At 44.1% G+C, this 18150-nt stretch overlaps 1 protein-coding gene across 1 annotated transcript in view; it reads right to left on the bottom strand.

Annotated features, from left to right (window-relative positions):
• The window catches only part of FZD6 (frizzled class receptor 6), a 76144-nt gene that overhangs the window by 5786 nt on the left and 52208 nt on the right, over positions 1-18150 (bottom strand). The window contains exons 3-5 of the mRNA XM_077271000.1: positions 15200-15396; positions 10046-11048; positions 8934-9082 (exon numbers count right to left, since the gene is read on the bottom strand). Of these exons, the coding sequence (XP_077127115.1) occupies positions 8934-9082; positions 10046-11048; positions 15200-15396 (1349 nt within the window). The remainder of the gene's footprint in view (positions 1-8933; positions 9083-10045; positions 11049-15199; positions 15397-18150) is intronic.

The raw sequence follows: 18150 nt of genomic DNA, 5'->3' as shown, positions 1-18150 counted from the left end.
GAAGGTGAGTATATGACTATTTTTTATTCTAATTCTTTTTTTTTTTACCAATTATATGGTGCCCAGTCCGTGGAGGAGAGTCTCCTCTCCTCCACCCTGGGTACCAACCGCACATAATCTGCTTACTTCCCGCATGGTGGGCACAGCCCCGTGCAGGAAGTAAGCAGATCAATGCATTCCTAGGTGTGCGGAATCCCCGCAATTCCGCAAATTTAATGAACATGTTGCTTTTTTTTCCGCGATGCGATTTTTTCGCGGAAAAAAATGCAACATTTGCACAAGAAATGCGGAATACACTGAAAATAACGGGAGGCATATGTAAGCGTTTTTTTTTGCGTTTTTATCACGTTTTTATAGCGAAAAAAACGTGAAAAATACTGAACGTGTGCACATGGTCCCAGTCTGGAGATGTGTGGATCTCCTGTGTGTTAGACACTGAATGAGGCACTTGGTTTCCACTGCCAAACTTGGTTTTATCTGCCAAACCACTCCATTGGGGTGGGGATATGTGAGCAGCTACTCCCACCAATCTGTTTGCTCGGAAAAAAGTGTATCAAGGGAGGACATACAGGGAAAAAAGAAAATACCAAACATACAAATATGCACTCACAAGGTGAGTGTATATATAGGAGAGGAGTGGCCAATACTGAACAGCTGAGATCATCTAAGCAGGAAAGCTTCAGAGACTCTAAACTGAACAGTTTAACCCCTGCACTGCTAACAGAACCCTGCACTGTTTAATATGAAGGAGAAGTGCTTCTAATCAGCGCAGGAGTACTTGAAATTAGCTGCAGTGGTCTTCTGCCCAATCCCTCTCGCGGTAAACCGGTGACACTTTAGTTATTTTTTTCCCTATGAGGCTAAGATCTTACTGTCAGGCAGTTGCTAAGTACCTGCCTGTTTTGCCCTGTGACGATCTGTTCCGGGTCAGTCAGTGACTTTCCTGCTTCCCTTGATCTCACAATAAGGCAGCTCTTTTTCTTCCAGCCTGTCTTGTCGACAGAGCACCATGCTGATTGACAGCTAGCTTCCCGCAGTTAGTCAGCAGGGAGCAAGCTGTCAATTAGTATGACATAGTCCAACCAGCGCTGGTGTCACTGTCCCCGTCTTCGGACAAATCAAACATGAAGAAGTAGTCAGGGCTGAAGCGGATCACCGACTTCCTCTTCATGGTCAATTCAAAAGGAGGCGGTGACAGCGACGCCAGCACTAATTGGGAGTCAGGGTTAAGGGTCACAACACCGCACGCACGAGAGCCCTGGGGAGAGTGTGTGCTGACGCCGCAGGAACGGAATCGGGAGGGGAGTATAAGCTTTTTTATTTTATCGAGGCCAATAGTGGGGTATGACGTGGAGTTGTCCTAGCAGTGGACTAATTCTTCAAGGCTGAATAAGGAGCAATATGATTCTAAACAATATAAAAAGCAGTAAATTACAAGGTTACAACATGTATTAGAAGTAGCAACTAGTCAACAGACTTAATTCTGCTCAATATTAAAAAGGGGCTGACCCCTTCTAGTTAAATTTTGTCTCAGGGCAGTTTGCTATAAAGAAAAAACAAAAACACGCTGTACTCACCTGCCCCAGTTCACCACCGAGTCTCCGCTGCTGATCCTAGTGTCAGATGACATCACATCGACAGTATGGCAGCCAATCAGTGAGCTCAGCTCCCAATTCAGAACCACTGAGCTCACTGGTTGACTGCAGCACTGTAGAAGTGACGCCAGTAAGCATACATCTCCTGGAGCAGCAGCATAGACTCGCTGGTGGACCCTGGGAAGGCGAGTACTGAGTGGTTTGTTTGTTTGTTTGTTTGTTTTTTATAAACTACACCCAGTTACCAAATGTAAACTGAAAGAGGAAAAATCCCGTTAAGTGATGAAAATTATCTAAAATAATAATGAGCAGAATTAAGTTATGCCTTTTTATTTGGCCCTCCACAACTGTCATGGTTTCATGTAGTCCCTTGGGAAAAATAATTGCCCATTCCTGGTCTAGAGGTACGTTCAGTGACAATACATAGACCAATTGTAGCCTGTGTGCACAATAGAGGCATTCACCAATCCGGCCCAATTTACAGCCCATACTAGGGCATGTAAATTGAAGGCAGCTCCTGCACCCATCCACTATGCAGACGAGCGCATGGAGCTGTAAAGAAAGTCATTAGTATCCGCAAACAGCAGACGTGATTGGTCCGCAAGAGTTCAGCACTTGCCTTAACTTTGACGCCTACCTTAGGTTGACAGTCATATTACAAATAAAAAATGGATTGGTCACGAACAATTTGCGCACATGACTGGCTGTGTGCAGCTCCGTGTGATAATCCGCATGGAGGATGGGTGAAGGACCTGCTTTCGTTTACATGCACTAGTATGGCCTGAAAATCAAACTAGGCCTTGGTGATCAGAGTGAAAAATTGTATCAGTGTTCCATCTGTTGATAACGAACACAGCACAATGACTGAGAAGCCAGCCATCTAAACCAGCCTAAGAGATTAAAGCTGGCCATACACAAGACTTATATGGGCCGAACCCACCAATATTAACAGGTTTGCCAGACGGTCTAATGAGTATGTTGGTGCAGGCCACATGATGATCAGAAGTGATCTCACTGTTCCCCTTGAGATAATAATAATAATAATATAATAATAATTTTTATTTATATAGCGCCAACATATTCCGCAGCGCTTTACAACTTATAGAGGGGACTTGTACAGACAATAGACATTACAGCATAACAGAAATCACAGTTCAAAACAGATACCAGTAGGAATGAGGGCCCTGCTCGCAAGCTTACAAACTATGAGGAAAAGGGGAGACACGAGAGGTGGATGGTAACAATTGCTTTAGTTATTTGGACCAGCCATAGTGTAAGGCTCGATGTTCATGTAAAGCTGCATGAACCAGTTAACAGCCTAAGTATGTAGCAATACAGACACAGAGGGCTATTAACTGCATAAAGTGTATGAGAACACGATGCAAGGAACCTGATTATGTGTTTTGTTTTTTTTTTCTATTTTTAATAGGCCACACAGGGATAGTTAGGTTAATGCGTTGAGGCGGTAGGCCAGTCTGAACAAATGCGTTTTTAGGGCACGCTTAAAACTGTGGGGATTGGGGATTAATCGTATTAACCTAGGTAGTGCATTCCAAAGAATCGGCGCAGCACGTGTAAAGTCTTGGAGACGGGAGTGGGAGGTTCTGATTATTGAGGATGCTAACCTGAGGTCATTAGCGGAGCGGAGGGCACGGGTAGGGTGGTAGACTGAGACAAGAGAGGAGATGTAGGGTGGTGCTGAGCCATGGAGTGCTTTGTGCATGAGGGTAGTAGTTTTGTACTGGATTCTGGAGCGGATGGGTAGCCAGTGTAATGACTGGCACAAGGTAGAGGCATCGGTGTAACGGTTGGTGAGGAATATGATCCTGGCAGCAGCATTCAGGACAGATTGGAGCGGGGAGAGTTTGGTAAGAGGGAGGCCGATTAGTAGAGAGTTACAATAGTCCAGACGGGAATGAATAAGAGAAACAGTAAGAGTTTTTGCAGAGTCGAAAGTAAGAAAAGGGCGAATTTTAGAAATGTTTTTGAGATGCAGATAAGAAGAGCGAGCCAGTGATCGGATGTGGGGGGTGAATGAAAGCTCGGAATCAAGGATGACCTCAAGGCAGCGGGCATGTTGCTTTGGAGTAATGATTGAACCGCACACGGAGATGGCAATGTCAGGCAAAGGTAGGTTAGTAGAGGGAGAGAACACGAGGAGTTCAGTTTTTGACAGGTTCAGTTTCAGATAGAGGGAGGAGATGATGTTAGAGACAGCGGTAAGACAATCACTGGTGTTTTCTAAGAAGGTCGGAGTGAAAGCAGGAGAAGAGGTGTATAATTGGGTGTCATCAGCATAGAGATGGTACTGGAACCCAAATCTACTGATTGTTTGTCCAATAGGGGCAGTATACAAAGAGAAGAGGAGGGGGCCTAGGACTGATCCTTGAGGAACCCCAACAGTAAGGGGAAAACATACAGTGAAGGATCGGTCAGAGAGATAGGAGGAGAACCAAGAGAGAACGGTGTCCTTGATGCCAATGGAGCGGAGCATATTGAGGAGGAGCTGATGATCCACAGTGTCGAATGCTGCGGAGAGATCCAATAGAATTAGCATGGAGTAGTGACCATTAGATTTAGCTGTTAGTAGATCATTAGAGACTTTAGTGAGGGCAGTTTCAGTAGAGTGTAAAGAGCGGAAGCCAGATTGAAGAGGGTCGAGAAGAGAGTTATCTGAGAGATAGCGGGTAAGACGGGAGTGGACCAGGCGTTCCAGGAGTTTAGAGATGAAGGGGAGATTAGAGACAGGTCTATAATTAGCGGCACAGTTTTGGTCGAGGGAGGGTTTTTTAAGTAATGGATGTATGATGGCATGCTTAAATGAGGAGGGAAAAATACCGGAAGTGAGGGAAAGGTTGAATATTTTTGTTAGGCGAGAGGTGACAGCCGGGGAAAGGGACTGGAGGAGATGTGATGGAATGGGGTCACTGGTGCAAGTGGTCGGGCGAGAAGATGCAAGGAGCCTGCTTACTTCTTCTTCCGTAACTGGTTCAAAGTCAGAGAGTGAACTAGATGGGAGGGGAGGGAGGGAGGACAGTGCCTGGTATGAAGAGATTGGGAGATGATTTCCTGTCGAATGTGGTCAATTTTTTCTTTGAAGTAATTGGCCAGATCGTCAGCGTGGAGATCTGTGGTTGGGGCCTGCTCTCTTGGGTTGAGTAGGGACTGGAAGGTGTCGAAGAGACGTTTAGGGTTATTGGACAGTGAGGTGATGAGGGTGTTGAAATAGGTTTGTTTGGAGAGGTGAAGGGCAGAGTTGTATGTTTTTAGCATGAACTGATAATGGATGAAATCTTCGGGTAGATTAGATTTTCTCCACAGACGTTCGGCACACCTGGAGCATCGCTGTAGGAAGCGTGTTTGCAGCGTGTGCCACGGTTGTCGCCGTCTGTGTCGAGTTGCTCTATGTATAGGAGGAGCAGCTTCATCCAGGGCACTTTGCAGGGTTTCATTGTAATGTTTCAGAGCAGAATCAGGACATGAGATGGAGGAGATTGGGGCCAATGAGGAATGCAAGTTCCTCATAAGTTTCTGGGTGTTAATGGCCTGTATGTTTCTATAAGTGTGGAAAGTGGGGGTGACCTGAGCGGGATGGCAGTTCTTGATAGAGAATGAAAGAAGGTTGTGGTCAGAGAGCGGGAGAGGGGTGTTTGTGAAATCATCCACTGAGCAGAGTCGGGAGAAGACCAAGTCAAGGGAGTTTCCATCTTCATGCGTTGGAGAGTTAGTATGCTGCGAGAGGCCGAAAGAGGAGGTTAGAGATAAAAGGTGAGAAGCAGACGGGGAAAGGGGAGAAGCAATGGGGATGTTGAAATCACCCATGATAAGGGTGGGGGTGTCACAGGAGAGAAAGTGTGGAAGCCAGGTGGCAAAGTGATCCAGGAACTGATGAGAGGGGCCAGGAGGACGATACACCACCGCCACTCGCATGGCGATAAGCCGCCGACCAACGTGTCAGTCAGCAGCTTTCTCAGAGAACACAGGAGCGCTCGGCCGAACGAGTGCTCCTAAGTTTGTGAGAGCCAGCTATCGGCTGAATAATTGTTGGCAGTCATCTAATGTGTATGGTAGTGATGAGTGAGTATACGCGTTGCTCGGGTTTTGCCGAGCACGCTCGGGTGGTCTCCGAGTATTTGTGACAGCTCAGAGATTTAGTTTTCCTTGCCGCAGCTGCATGATTTGCGGCTACTGCTACTATTATTATTATTTCTTTATATAGCACCATTAATTGCATGGTGCTGTACATGAGAAAGGGGTTACATACAGGGTTATAGATATCGTTTACAGTAACCAAATTTACAATGACAGACCGGTACAGAGGGGAGAGGACCCTGTCCTTGCGGACTTACTGTACATTCTACGGGTACTAGACAGCTTGATTACATGTGGGGATTCCCTAGCAACCAGGCAACCCCCACATGTACTCAGGCTGGCTAGCAGCTGTAAATCATGCAGCTGTGTCAACAAAAACTAAATCTCCGAGCAGTCACAAATACTCGGAGATCACCCGAGCGTGCTCGGGAAAGCACCGAACAACGAGTATAATCTCTCATCACTAGTGTATGGCCATCTTTAGTGCTAGGACTTCAATCCAGGTGGAATTAATGCCTTTGTTAAAGATGTTCATACACAATACACACAACTTGGCCGAACCTGCCATTACAAAGGGACCAGACAACCATTTTAAAATTTAAGATGCCCTGAGTGTCTCCTGAATGGGGGAACAAAAGATTTAGCATTTTGGATTTCAAGCCACTGCAAAGAGTCACTGTAAATGTCTGGCAGTGGCTTAGGGAGTTGGGTTCCAAAAAGTCTCTGCACAATATATATTAATTATATAATAAATTTCTGGATCTCCACTCGATTAGACCGCCAACACTGGATAAGTCCCATACTGACATTGTAAAGAGAAAATCTCTCCCCCCAAACCCTCACAGGTACAATTACTGTCCTTGGGTAACGTATTTCAAGTGATCTTCAAATTATTCTTCATTTTTGTTATTAACAGGACTTTAAAGATGTCAGGACTTTCTAAAATGTAGAGTCGGAATAAAAAACCGAGCACATGTCATGTAAGAATCCTACCACAACCTCCAGGTAAACGGATTAGGTTTCAGCAGAACATGGAGAAATGTCAGAAAAAAACAAAATATGTGCTGATTAGACAGACTGGGTGCACAGTACTACATGAGATTGGTAATTCCTGCTTTAGGCAGACATGTCCCCTGCTGACATTAAATGGAATATAAAGCAGAGAACACATACCACAGAGGAAAGGAAATGCTGGCTGTCCTTTATACCAGACCTCATCCAAGACAGATACTTTTTAAAAAAGAAGGAATTAACCACAGAGGTGCAAGTCAGCAGACCCAAGCCGGAGGTCCAGAGAAGAAGCGGCCAAGAAGGTGATGAGGGAACAAACAAGCCTTGTACCCAGTCTAGACCACACCATCTGGCATTCGATTACTCTGACGCACCCTCAAAAATTAAAAAAAGTCACTCTCACTCAGAGACACAGCACAGACATAACTAAACTTGGAAGATACCTTCGACAATGCATTTGAAGAACTTTAGATTTGATGGCCAAATCTTCTCAGATCGGCAAAAATCAGTAGACTGTTGCCGGTATATAGCAGTCTACCTCATCAACTGATGTCATTTTTGCTTCTTAGGCTCGGAGACGCCATCAAAAGTCACATTTGTGCACAAGCAAAGGGCCCATGAAGTATCGGTACTAGGACACAACTGGGTAGAGCAAATCTTTTGGCTGATCTCTACTATCTACCCAATCTGGGTATTCAGCTTCTCTAAGAAGTTTGTGTAGGAGAATTGCCAAAAGTTATAGGAACTTATAATAGCAACTAATATGACTTAATATAGTAAGGAAATTATTTGAGACATTTATATTAGTATATGAAAATAGGATACAATATCCCATAGGATCAGCGGGAAACATCAGAAACATTCTAAGTGGGTAAAAGTACATCTATTACATGTAGGTGGTGTTCCTCTGGTGTCACATGAAGACTTAAATTGATGCCAATCGAATATCATTTTCAAAGTAAAACACAAGTTTTCCTTTGACTAATTAGGACATATGAACACTACAGAGGAAGGAAAGAACCATCCCGTTATGGTCAGCCAGAGCTGAGAACTGCCCCTGTTATGGAGGACTTTGTGCAACTGTATAAGAACACATTATCCACAATAGGTGATAGTCACAGCTTACCTCCTCCCTCTCAATGCACAGTGGCCTTCACAGAACATGCCCAGAAAACTCTCCTAACTCTCAGTCAGTCAGCTTAAAAGGGGTTGTCTGGGACCTTTACATTGATCATATATCTGATTGGTGGGGATACAACACCCGACACTCAAGCCAATCAGCTGTTCCTGGTGCCAGCAGAGGGCATAAGTGCTCAGTTGCAAAACTGTACAGCAAAGATCAGTCAACAATGTAGTTGCCGTGGCCGGGTACTGTCCATCCACTCCCTATTGATTCGAATAGGGGGCAGATGGGCAATACCTGGCCGCAGTCCCTGTACACAAGGCTGTTGTGCAGTGCCACAATTGGACATCAGGGACAGCTGATCGTCAAGAACGCCATGTGTCGCACCCCCATCGATTACTTACTATACAATTCTAAGACTTGGCCATCAATGTCAAGGTCCTGGACACTTTAGGACTATTGCTAGTCATGAATGGTCCAGGTTGTGGCTGTAGAGCACATCTATAAATTCAGCTAACAGGAGGTCAGGCAAAATGGCTATACCAATGATCACTAGAATCATGTACAAAAAAAAAACAGAATTAAAAATAAATATAAAAATTCTACCAATAGAAAATAAAAACAGATCAGAAAAAAAAAAGGAAGACAAGCACGCAGCACTATTTGGTTTTAAGTATAAAAATAATATGGGGGATACATTCCCTTTAAGGCAATAACACTGAACACAAGGACCAGCAGATCACTGTGATCTTATCTTGCCATTCCGCTGAAGCTGTTCATTCACCAGAATATTCTTGGCAGGCATCTGAATTATGTTTCTATTATCTGCATGTAAATATGTCTTCTGCTTGAAGTGGTTGACATTAAACCAGCCGATAGCCACACAAAGCATTAAAAGACCACAACTGCAAAACCTAAGTCAACCCGCTTGGCTTTTATTTAGGAAAAATGATCCTGTCCAATCCCTATTGCTATGCAAGGACTCCTTGTGGTTATTTTCGAGTTTTTGCCACAATTTTCACAAAACTGCAGCCATTTGCCCCAATTTGTGAAAAAACAAAAAAGGTGTTCAACAAATACAGATACAAAAAGAAAAATGTAAATAATCTTACTCTTGTTTTTGGTTTCGGTGAAAGAAGTTGGCCCATTCAGAGCAGGTTTTTTTGCTTCCAACCCAGAAAATTGCTGAGATCCCCACGATTAACGTCATCACATATTTAGTTAGAAATAAGCCAAGGTCTGGTCTGGACAAATTCTTTGGCTATAGTAAGAAGTAGACATTGAGTTACATAGAGAACACAGGTTTGGAAATTACAGATCTACAAAATATCTTATAGACGCCTCTCCATTACTAATCGGTGAGCTTAATGTCATCGGACAATAGAAAGGTGACATTAACCCGACAAATATTTCCTCACTTGACACCGCTACAGGGAAAGTGGGAAAAGCCCTGCAAAGCGCCACAATAGATGTGCCTTTTCTAGGCGGCTTTGGGCTGCTATTTTTAGGCTTACCAGCCTGAGAATACCAGTCCTCGGCTGTCTGCTTTAGCAAGGCTGATTGTCAAAAATGGTTGATACCCCACGCTGATTTTTAAAATTATTTATTTAAATAATTTAAAAAAACCAAAAAAACAAAAAACAGCGTGGGGACCCCTCTATTCTTGATAACCAACCTTGCTAACGCTGACAGCTAAGGTTTACAGCACCCAGCTGTCAGTTTTTGCCTGGCTGGTTATCAAAACGACAGGGGAACCCTCTTTTTTTAAATTATTTATTTAGAGCGCAGGCGCCGGCTGATGAATACTCCCATCAGCCGCCGCCTGCTCTCTCTGTTATTAGCGGCAGCAGCTTATGGGAGCAGTAGTCCTATCAGCTGACGTCAGTGACCAGAGTAAACTTTTTAACTCTGATCACAGCTGAGCGCTCACGCTGTCGTCACTTAACAGTGTGGGAACTGCGGCTGTCTGACCAGTGGTAATGATTTTACCGCCAATCAGAAGCAGTGTTTGCCGCGCTGTCATGCACATGACAGTGTGGCAAACACTGGATGTTCAAGCCCCCCATACAAGTGAATGGGGTCCGGGTTCGGGTATTTTTCTGGTACCCAAACATTTTCTTTAACTGTTCGGCTGAACCTGAACATTCAGGGATCCGTACATCTCTAATCTTGAACAAATCCATGATCAAAGAAAAAGAAGATTGATGAAAAAACAAAACACTACCTGATAGGGGCATGGAATATGGTACTCCAGGCAATGGTCTGCAACCCAAGTCATTTCCCAGGAAGATCTAGACAAGAGTTCATGGACATTACAGCACAGTAATATTCCTAAAGGAACAAGGTAAGTGCCACTGAAAACGCCAATACGGATCATAAATTTTTTCAATTTCTCTTGGTTCCTCTCATCATGTTGTATCACTTGTCGTACATTGTTTAACGATATAATCCCAGCAAGGAGCAGAGAAAGTCCAATGAAGACGCTAAAACAAAGAGGTAGTAGCACAAAGTATGTGGACACGTTTTGGTCATATAGTCCAACGAAACAGACCCCACTAATATTGTCTCCTTCCACCTTGTTCATGGCCAGAAGTATGATTGTGAGGATCCCAGGAATACCCCAAGCCACAGTGTGAAACCACATGGACTTCTGCTCTATGGCCTCACAGCTCCATTTCTGACCGGCGGCCAAATACCACGTTATGGTGAGCATGACCCACCATATAGTCCCAGCCATAGTACAGAAATACAGAAGCATAAAGATGACTGTACAGGCTTTGTTCTGGGAACCAAGTACCACAGTGTCTTCATCTGCAAAGTCTTCATGTGCCTCATTGCAAGAGATAGAGTTCCCCATAGCGAACCCAATGAAGTATAGCAGCGATACAATGCTGTAACAGACCGAGTAAAATATAATTGGCCTCTCGGGGTATCTGAACCTTTTCACATCGATCAGAAAAGTGAGGAATGTGAAGAGTGTGGCACAAAGACATATGATTGAAATAATGCCAATGAAATTTTTGGCAAAGTCTAAGTCTTCTTTTGTAAAGTACATGTTGGGGCATGGCGGTGCACAGTGATTAACCCCCAAAAATTTGTAGCCTGTCACTTGGAAAGTTTTCAATTGTCGTGGGCACCAAAACCCATAGTCTTTTTGGATTTTTCCGGCTGGTGTATTTGTGCTTTGTTCCTTCTCTTGCGTCTTTGGTGCAGTACAGTCTTCCAGCCTGGAGAAAAGAAAAATAAAGGATGAACCTTTTTACATATTTACTCCTCTATAGAGTTGTTCTGCAATGACCCTGACAAACATTACCCCCAATCCATAGAACATAGAATTAATAACTGATCGCTGAGGGTACAGCTATCCTGAGAACGGGGTTCTGCAGAGCTCCGTCTGAATGGAGCAGTAATCAAACATGCGCACCTCCACTATATTCATTGACTGAGTGACCGCCGTAGAAAGAGGAATACATCACTCAGCTAATAGACAACATATATACCAAATGCATGTGCTTGATCAGTGCTCCAGACAGAGCTGGGAATACCAGGGGTCAGGCCCTGCGAGAACAGTAACTAATAGATTTGGGATAACTTTTAATCTTGGAAAAATTCCTTTAATATTAAAAGGATATCTGACGACACCTGAGTTAAAGTATTAATAAGATCATTTTAATAATAATAATATTTATATAGCGCCAACATATTCCGCAGCGCTTTACAAATTATAGAGGGGACTTGTACAGACAATAGACATTACAGCATAACAGAAATCACAGTTCAAAACAGATACCAGGAGGAATGAGGGCCCTGCTCACAAGCTTACAAACTATGAGGAAAAGGGGAGACAAGAGAGGTGGATGGTAACAATTGCTTTAGTTATTTGGACCAGCCATAGTGTAAGGCTCGGGTGTTCATGTAAAACTGCATGAACCAGTTAACTGCCTAAGTATGTAGCAATACAGACACAGAGGGCTATTAGCTGCATAAACTGTATGAGAACATGATACGAGGAACCTTATTATGGTTTTTTTTTTTAATAGCCCACACAGGGATCGTTAGGTTAATGCGTTTGAGGCGGTAGGCCAATCTGAACAAATGAATTTTTAGGGCACGCTTAAAACAGTGGGGATTGGGGATTAATCGTATTAACCTAGGTAGTGCATTCCAAAGAATCGGCGCAGCACGTGTAAAGTCTTGGAGACGGGAGTGGGAGGTTCTGATTATTGAGGATGCTAACCTGAGGTCATTAGCGGAGCGGAGGGCACGGGTAGGGTGGTAGACTGAGACCAGAGAGGAGATGTAGGGTGGTGCTGAGCCATGGAGAGCTTTGTGGATGAGGGTAGTAGTTTTGTACTGGATTCTGGAGTGGATGGGTAGCCAGTGTAATGACTGGCACAAGGTAGAAGCATCGGTGTAACGGTTGGTGAGGAATATAATTCTGGCAGCAGTATTCAGGACAGATTGGAGCGGGGAGAGTTTGGTAAGAGGGAGGCCGATTAGTAGAGAGTTACAATAGTCCAGACGGGAATGAATAAGTGAAACAGTAAGTTTTTGCAGAGTCGAAAGTAAGAAAAGGGCGAATTCTAGAAATGTTTTTGAGATGCAGATAAGAAGAGCGAGCCAGTGATCAGATGTGGGGGGTGAATGAAAGCTTGGAATCAAGGATGACCCCAAGGCAGTGGGCATGTTGCTTTGGAGTAATGGTGGAACCGCACACGGAGATGGCAATGTCAGGCAAAGGTAGGTTAGTAGAGGGAGAGAACACGAGGAGTTCAGTTTTTTACAGGTTCAGTTTCAGATAGAGGGAGGATATGATGTTAGAGACAGTGGTAAGACAATCACTGGTGTTTTCTAAAAAGGTCGGCGTGATAACAGGAGAAGAGGTGTATAATTGGGTGTCGTCAGCATAGAGATGGTACTGGAAACCAAATCTACTGATTGTTTGTCCAATAGGGGCAGTTTACAAAGAGAAGAGGAGGGGGCCTAGGACTGATCATTGAGGAACCCCAACAGTAAGGGGAAGGTGAGAGGAGGAGGAACCAGCAAAACATATAGTGAAGGATCGGTCAGAGAGATAGGAGGAGAACCAAGAGAGAACGGTGTCCTTGAGGCCGATGGAGCGGAGCATAGTGAGGAGGAGCTGATGATCCACAGTGTCGAATGCTGCGGAGAGATCCAAGAGAATTAGCATGGAGTAGTGACCATTAGATTTAGCTGTTAGTAGATCATTAGAGACTTTAGTGAGGGCAGTTTCAGTAGAGTGTAAAGAGCAGAAGCCAGATTGAAGAGGGTCGAGAAGAGAGTTATGAGAGATAGCGGGTAAGATGGGAGTGGACCAGGCGTTCAAGGAGTTTAGAGATGAAGGGAAGATTAGAGACAGGTCTATAATTAGCGGCACAGTTTTGGTCGAGGGATGGTTTTTTAAGTAATGGATGTATGATGGCATGCTTAAATTAGGAGGGAAAAATACCGGAAGTGAGAGAAAGGTTGAATATTTTTGTTAGGTGAGAGGTGACAGCCGGGGAAAGGGACTGGAGGAGATGTGACGGAATGGGGTCACTGGTGCAAGTGGTCGGGCGAGAAGATGCAAGAGGCCTAGCATACTTCTTCTTCTGTAACTGGTTCAAAGTCAGAGAGTGAACTAGATGCAGTGGGGGAGGGAGGACAGTGCATGGTATGAAGAGATTGGGAGATGATTTCCTGTCGAATGTGGTCAATTTTTTCTTTGAAGTAATTGGTCAGATCGTCAGCACGGAGAACCATGGTTGGGGCCTGCTCTCTTGGGTTGAGTAGGGACTGGAAAGTGTCAAAGAGACGTTTAGGGTTATTTGACAGTGAGGTGATCAGAGTGTTGAAATAGGTTTGCTGGAGAGGTGAAGGGCAGAGTTGTATGTTTTTAGCATGAACTTATAATGGATGAAATCTTCGGGTAGATTAGATTTTCTCCACAGACGTTCGGCGCAGCTGGAGCACCGCTGCGGGAAAAGTGTTTGTAGCGTGTGCCACGGTTGTCACCGTCTGTGCTGAGTTGTTCTATGTATAGGAGGTGCAGCTTCATCCAGGGCACTTTGCAGGGTTTCATTGTAATGCTTCAGAGCAGAATCAGGACATGAGATGGAGGAGATCGGGGCCAATGAGGACTGCAAGTTCTTCATAAGTTTCTGGGTGTTAATGGCCTGTATGTTTCTATAAGTGTGGAAAGTGGGGGTGACCTGAGCGGGATGGCAGTTCTTGATAGAGAATGAAAGAAGGTTGTGGTCAGAGAGCGGGAGAGGGGAGTTTGTGAAATCGTCCACTGAGCAAAGCCGGGAGACCAAGTCATGGGAGTTTCCATCTTCATGTGTTGGAGAGTTAGTATGCTGAGAGAGGCCGAAAGAGGAGGTTAGAGATAAAAGGTGAGAAGCAGATGGGGAGAGGGGAGAAGCAATGGGGATGTTGAAATCACCCATGATAAGGGTGGGGGTGTCACAGGAGAGAAAGTGTGGAAGCCAGGTGGCAAAGTGATCCAGGAACTGACGAGAGGGGCCGGGAGGACGATACACCACCGCCACTCACATGGAGAAGGGGACGTAGAGTCTGACAGCATGGACCTCAAAGGAAGGGAATACAAGTGAGGGTACTTGGGGGATAATTTGGAAGGTACATTTGGGTGAAAGGAGCAGACCAACGCCTCCACCTGCTCTGTTGTCTGATCTTGGGGTATGAGAAAAGTGTAGTCCACCATATGAAAGAGCAGCAGCAGCAGTGGTGTCTGACTGCTGGATCCAGGTTTCAGTAAGAGGCAGGAGATTAAGAGAGTTAGAAAGGAAGAAGTCATGAATGAAGGAGAGTTTATTACACACAGAGCGAGAATTCCAAAGGGCTATTTTAATAATCTTGGGAAGGCAGTAATCCCATAGAGAAACTAGTATATAAATCAATATTTGATTTTCCTAATATTATAATGCATTCCTAGTTGACCTTAACAATAAGACTTACCGCTGCACCTCCTTAAAAGTGAAAATATTGCCCTTTATAATGAACAATGCCCATGCACCATGAACCAAAAGGGGCCAATACAGACACCATTTGGGTGACTAAATCGATAGTTGTTCAACTTCACCCAATTAATAAGTGTTTTGGATAGAATACTCTACTTTTGTCAGTTTTAGAATAATGTCCAAGCCAACTTGGTGCATTGTGGTGTTCTCCTATGTAAGGCTATCTTTACATGCCTATTCTGGATTGTTGTGATTTTGCAGCTCAGCTTCATTCATATAAATGGTGGAGAGTTGTCATGGACATGTGTGGCGTGCTTTTGGGAAGAATGAAGACAAGTTTTTCTAGTTTCAGGTAAACGTCTTTCAAGCATACGTTGGCCTTGCAAACCACCACTCACCTGTTGCACTCTAGCTCAGGAGGCCAGGCGATGTCAAAGGTGTCAATCAGGTTCTTGCAGTCAGAGTAAACAGTCTCACATGTGGCTCTGCAAGGCAGCACAATGTGCTTGGGTTCTGTACATTCAGGAACGAAAGCCATGCAAAGAAACCTGTCCACTTCTGGAGAACACTGAAGATTCATGAGTGGGAAAAAGGGCTGTTGAGACAGAAGTGCAAGGGCATTATTAGAGATGAAGGTCCACCTAATAAAACATTTCTACAGAGATGTACCAGAATTACATAGCATGGAACAAGGTGACTTTCAAAGTATTTACGGCTACAAACCACACAGCGGAGTGACCATGACACAATGTTTACTAATGCCTTAAAGGTCTAGTGCGCTAGTTGTTGGGATGCCATGTCCAATGACTATGTGCCAGAGGCGTAGATTGCGTTCAGCACAGGGAGTGAAAAAGACGTCATGGTGGGCCTCCAAACTCAATTTTTCTTCCATAAAACCACAGTTAGGGGTTCCTCCGTGTGAGATATGCAGCGTCAGCCTCAGGTCTCAACCCACGGCAAAATTAGTTAATGGCATGCAGCATGTGGGATATAGATGTAGTTTACAGTCTCAAGCCACCGGCAAAGGCCATCCCATCGTGCTGCATCAAAGAGAAACAGCACTAATTCACGTTTCCCTTTCCCTCTGCAAGAACTATTGATGAAGGTAATGGCATCACCCAGAGAAGAGCGAATCTCTTGAAATATGTTCTGATCAGATTTGCTAGAATTGATTAAGCCCAAATAAAATTGGGTCTCAATTGAATTTGCCTAAAAAAAGGCGTTTATTATGCTGCTGCAGCTTCCAGCACGGTCTTCTGCTCTTCTCTTTATTACGAATCTTCCCATGCAGAAGAGGCACCATGTTGGGAACGAGGCACATCAACGATGTGCGTCGTACCCCAAAAGACCATACAGTCATGGCCGAAATTGTTGGCACCCTTGACATTGTTTCGAAAGAAAAGTGATCAAAAATTCCAGTTGAGAGATGCAGGAAACCTACCAGCTAATGGCTATAGGAAGCGACTGTAAAGCACTGAGGAATATGTTGGCGCTATATAAGGATTATCGTATTATTTTTATTATTGATTGCAGTTATTTATTAGAAGGGTGGACAACCAAATATTAAGTTGAGGATGCCAACAATTTTGTCCAGCCCATTTTTGGGGTTTTGTGTTAAATTATGACCAATTCACCTTTTTTGGTTTGTTCCAATACACACAAAGGAAGTAATCACGTGTATAACAAAAAACATGTATAAGTGCAATAATTTTCCGGGAAAACAAAGTTCATTTTCTGGAGCAATTTCTAGGGTGCCAACACTTTCAGCCTTGACTGTATGAGACATAGATTTCGGTCTGGATGCTCTAGCACTGACTGTTTTGAAGACGAAAGACAAGGCTGATCTGAAGTGAGAGGAAGACTTGATGGGGAGCTGCAGAGGCAGGACAGGTCAGGAATGGACTTTGGACAGGTAAATATAATCCCTTCCTGGTTCAGAAATCCAAAAAGAAAAAAAAAAAATGGTGACCGACTTTTTTGCTGAAGTCATGCAAATCAAATCTGACAAAAACAAAACAACACAACAGATTCTAGCTAATCTGAATTTTGGGATAAATTAGTAACAAATTAAAAGCTTGTCATGAGTCCATTTGGTCATCACTTATAGCGCCAAGATGTCCATCTTGGCCAGTCAGCAACAGCTCATTACAAGCCCAGCATGAAAACATTGTATAGAGAGCAGATTACCAGCGCCATCATAATAGGATGACTCCAAGAGCAACTAAACATCTAGCCAGAAAAGTTGTACATCTTATGAAGGAAATTAGCCTCAATAGTAGGGTTCGTGGAAAAGATTTTTTTTTTTAAATGGGTTGTCCCAAGATGCAGCTTCAAGAGCGCAACGCTCAAAGCCCCCGGCTCCCTGGTTCGTCTCTGACGATGCCGCTGTTCCGAACTAAGCTTGCTTCCATGCAGTTAGCAGAGGGGGCTTTGACTCTGTAGCACGGGATGCTGAAGCTCCTGGAAAGCACAGAGAAAGCTTGCGCCTTCAGCTCCTCCCTTCCCTCGGTAACTGCCCATGCAGGGACTTCAGGGTGACCAGAAACTTAGACAATGGTGACGAGCGAACGTGCTAGGATAAGGTGTTTTACGAGCATATTCGGGTGCTAAACAAGTGCCTTCGGCGTGCTCGAAAAATATGTCTGAGTCTCCACGGCTGCATGTCTCATGGTTGTTAGGTTGATGAACAGACGCAAGACATGTGGCCGCGGGGACTCTGATATATTTTTGGAGCACGCCAAAGACACTTGTTTAGCACCCGAACATACTCGGAAAAACACCTTATCAGAGCACATTCGCTCATCACCATCAGAAAACAAACTACACTATAACATTAAAAATCCCACGGTCCTTGAGAATGGAGGGGCTTTTCAATAAGGGGTAAATTACAAAGTTGCTTGATTTTACCAGGACTTTGTAATTTTACCCATTAATGAACTTCAGACATCTTATTTTAAGATTTATTCTAATATGGGCAGCATGCGAGTATTTTCCTTGGAACATTGCCCTCCATATAACCGGCCAAAGTAAATGATATCTGCTGCACACCTGGCGCCAAACAAGTTCTCAGGGCATAGCACCATTTTATTTAGTCTGTGCCCTTTGATGGGAGAAGCCGAAACATGACAGTAAAAATAATGTATTAGTTTCCAGTAATGGTAAATAGTAACTACAAGGTCACCTGCATGCAAGAAATAAATGGGCCTTATTTTTTAAAGCCTGTCTTTGTTGCCCATAGCAACCAATCAGAGCACAGCTTTCATTTCATAAACTGCTCTCAGAAAATGAAAGCAGGTGATGCTTGCTCAAAGTTGCCTGTGGCAAGTAACAGTTGTGGGCAATATGAAAA

The sequence above is a fragment of the Ranitomeya variabilis genome, chromosome 6 (genome assembly GCF_051348905.1).
Source record: "Ranitomeya variabilis isolate aRanVar5 chromosome 6, aRanVar5.hap1, whole genome shotgun sequence".
Taxonomy (NCBI): Eukaryota; Metazoa; Chordata; class Amphibia; order Anura; family Dendrobatidae; genus Ranitomeya; species Ranitomeya variabilis.
Note: the sequence above shows the minus strand (reverse complement) of the source record. Positions and strands in the feature narration are given on the sequence as shown.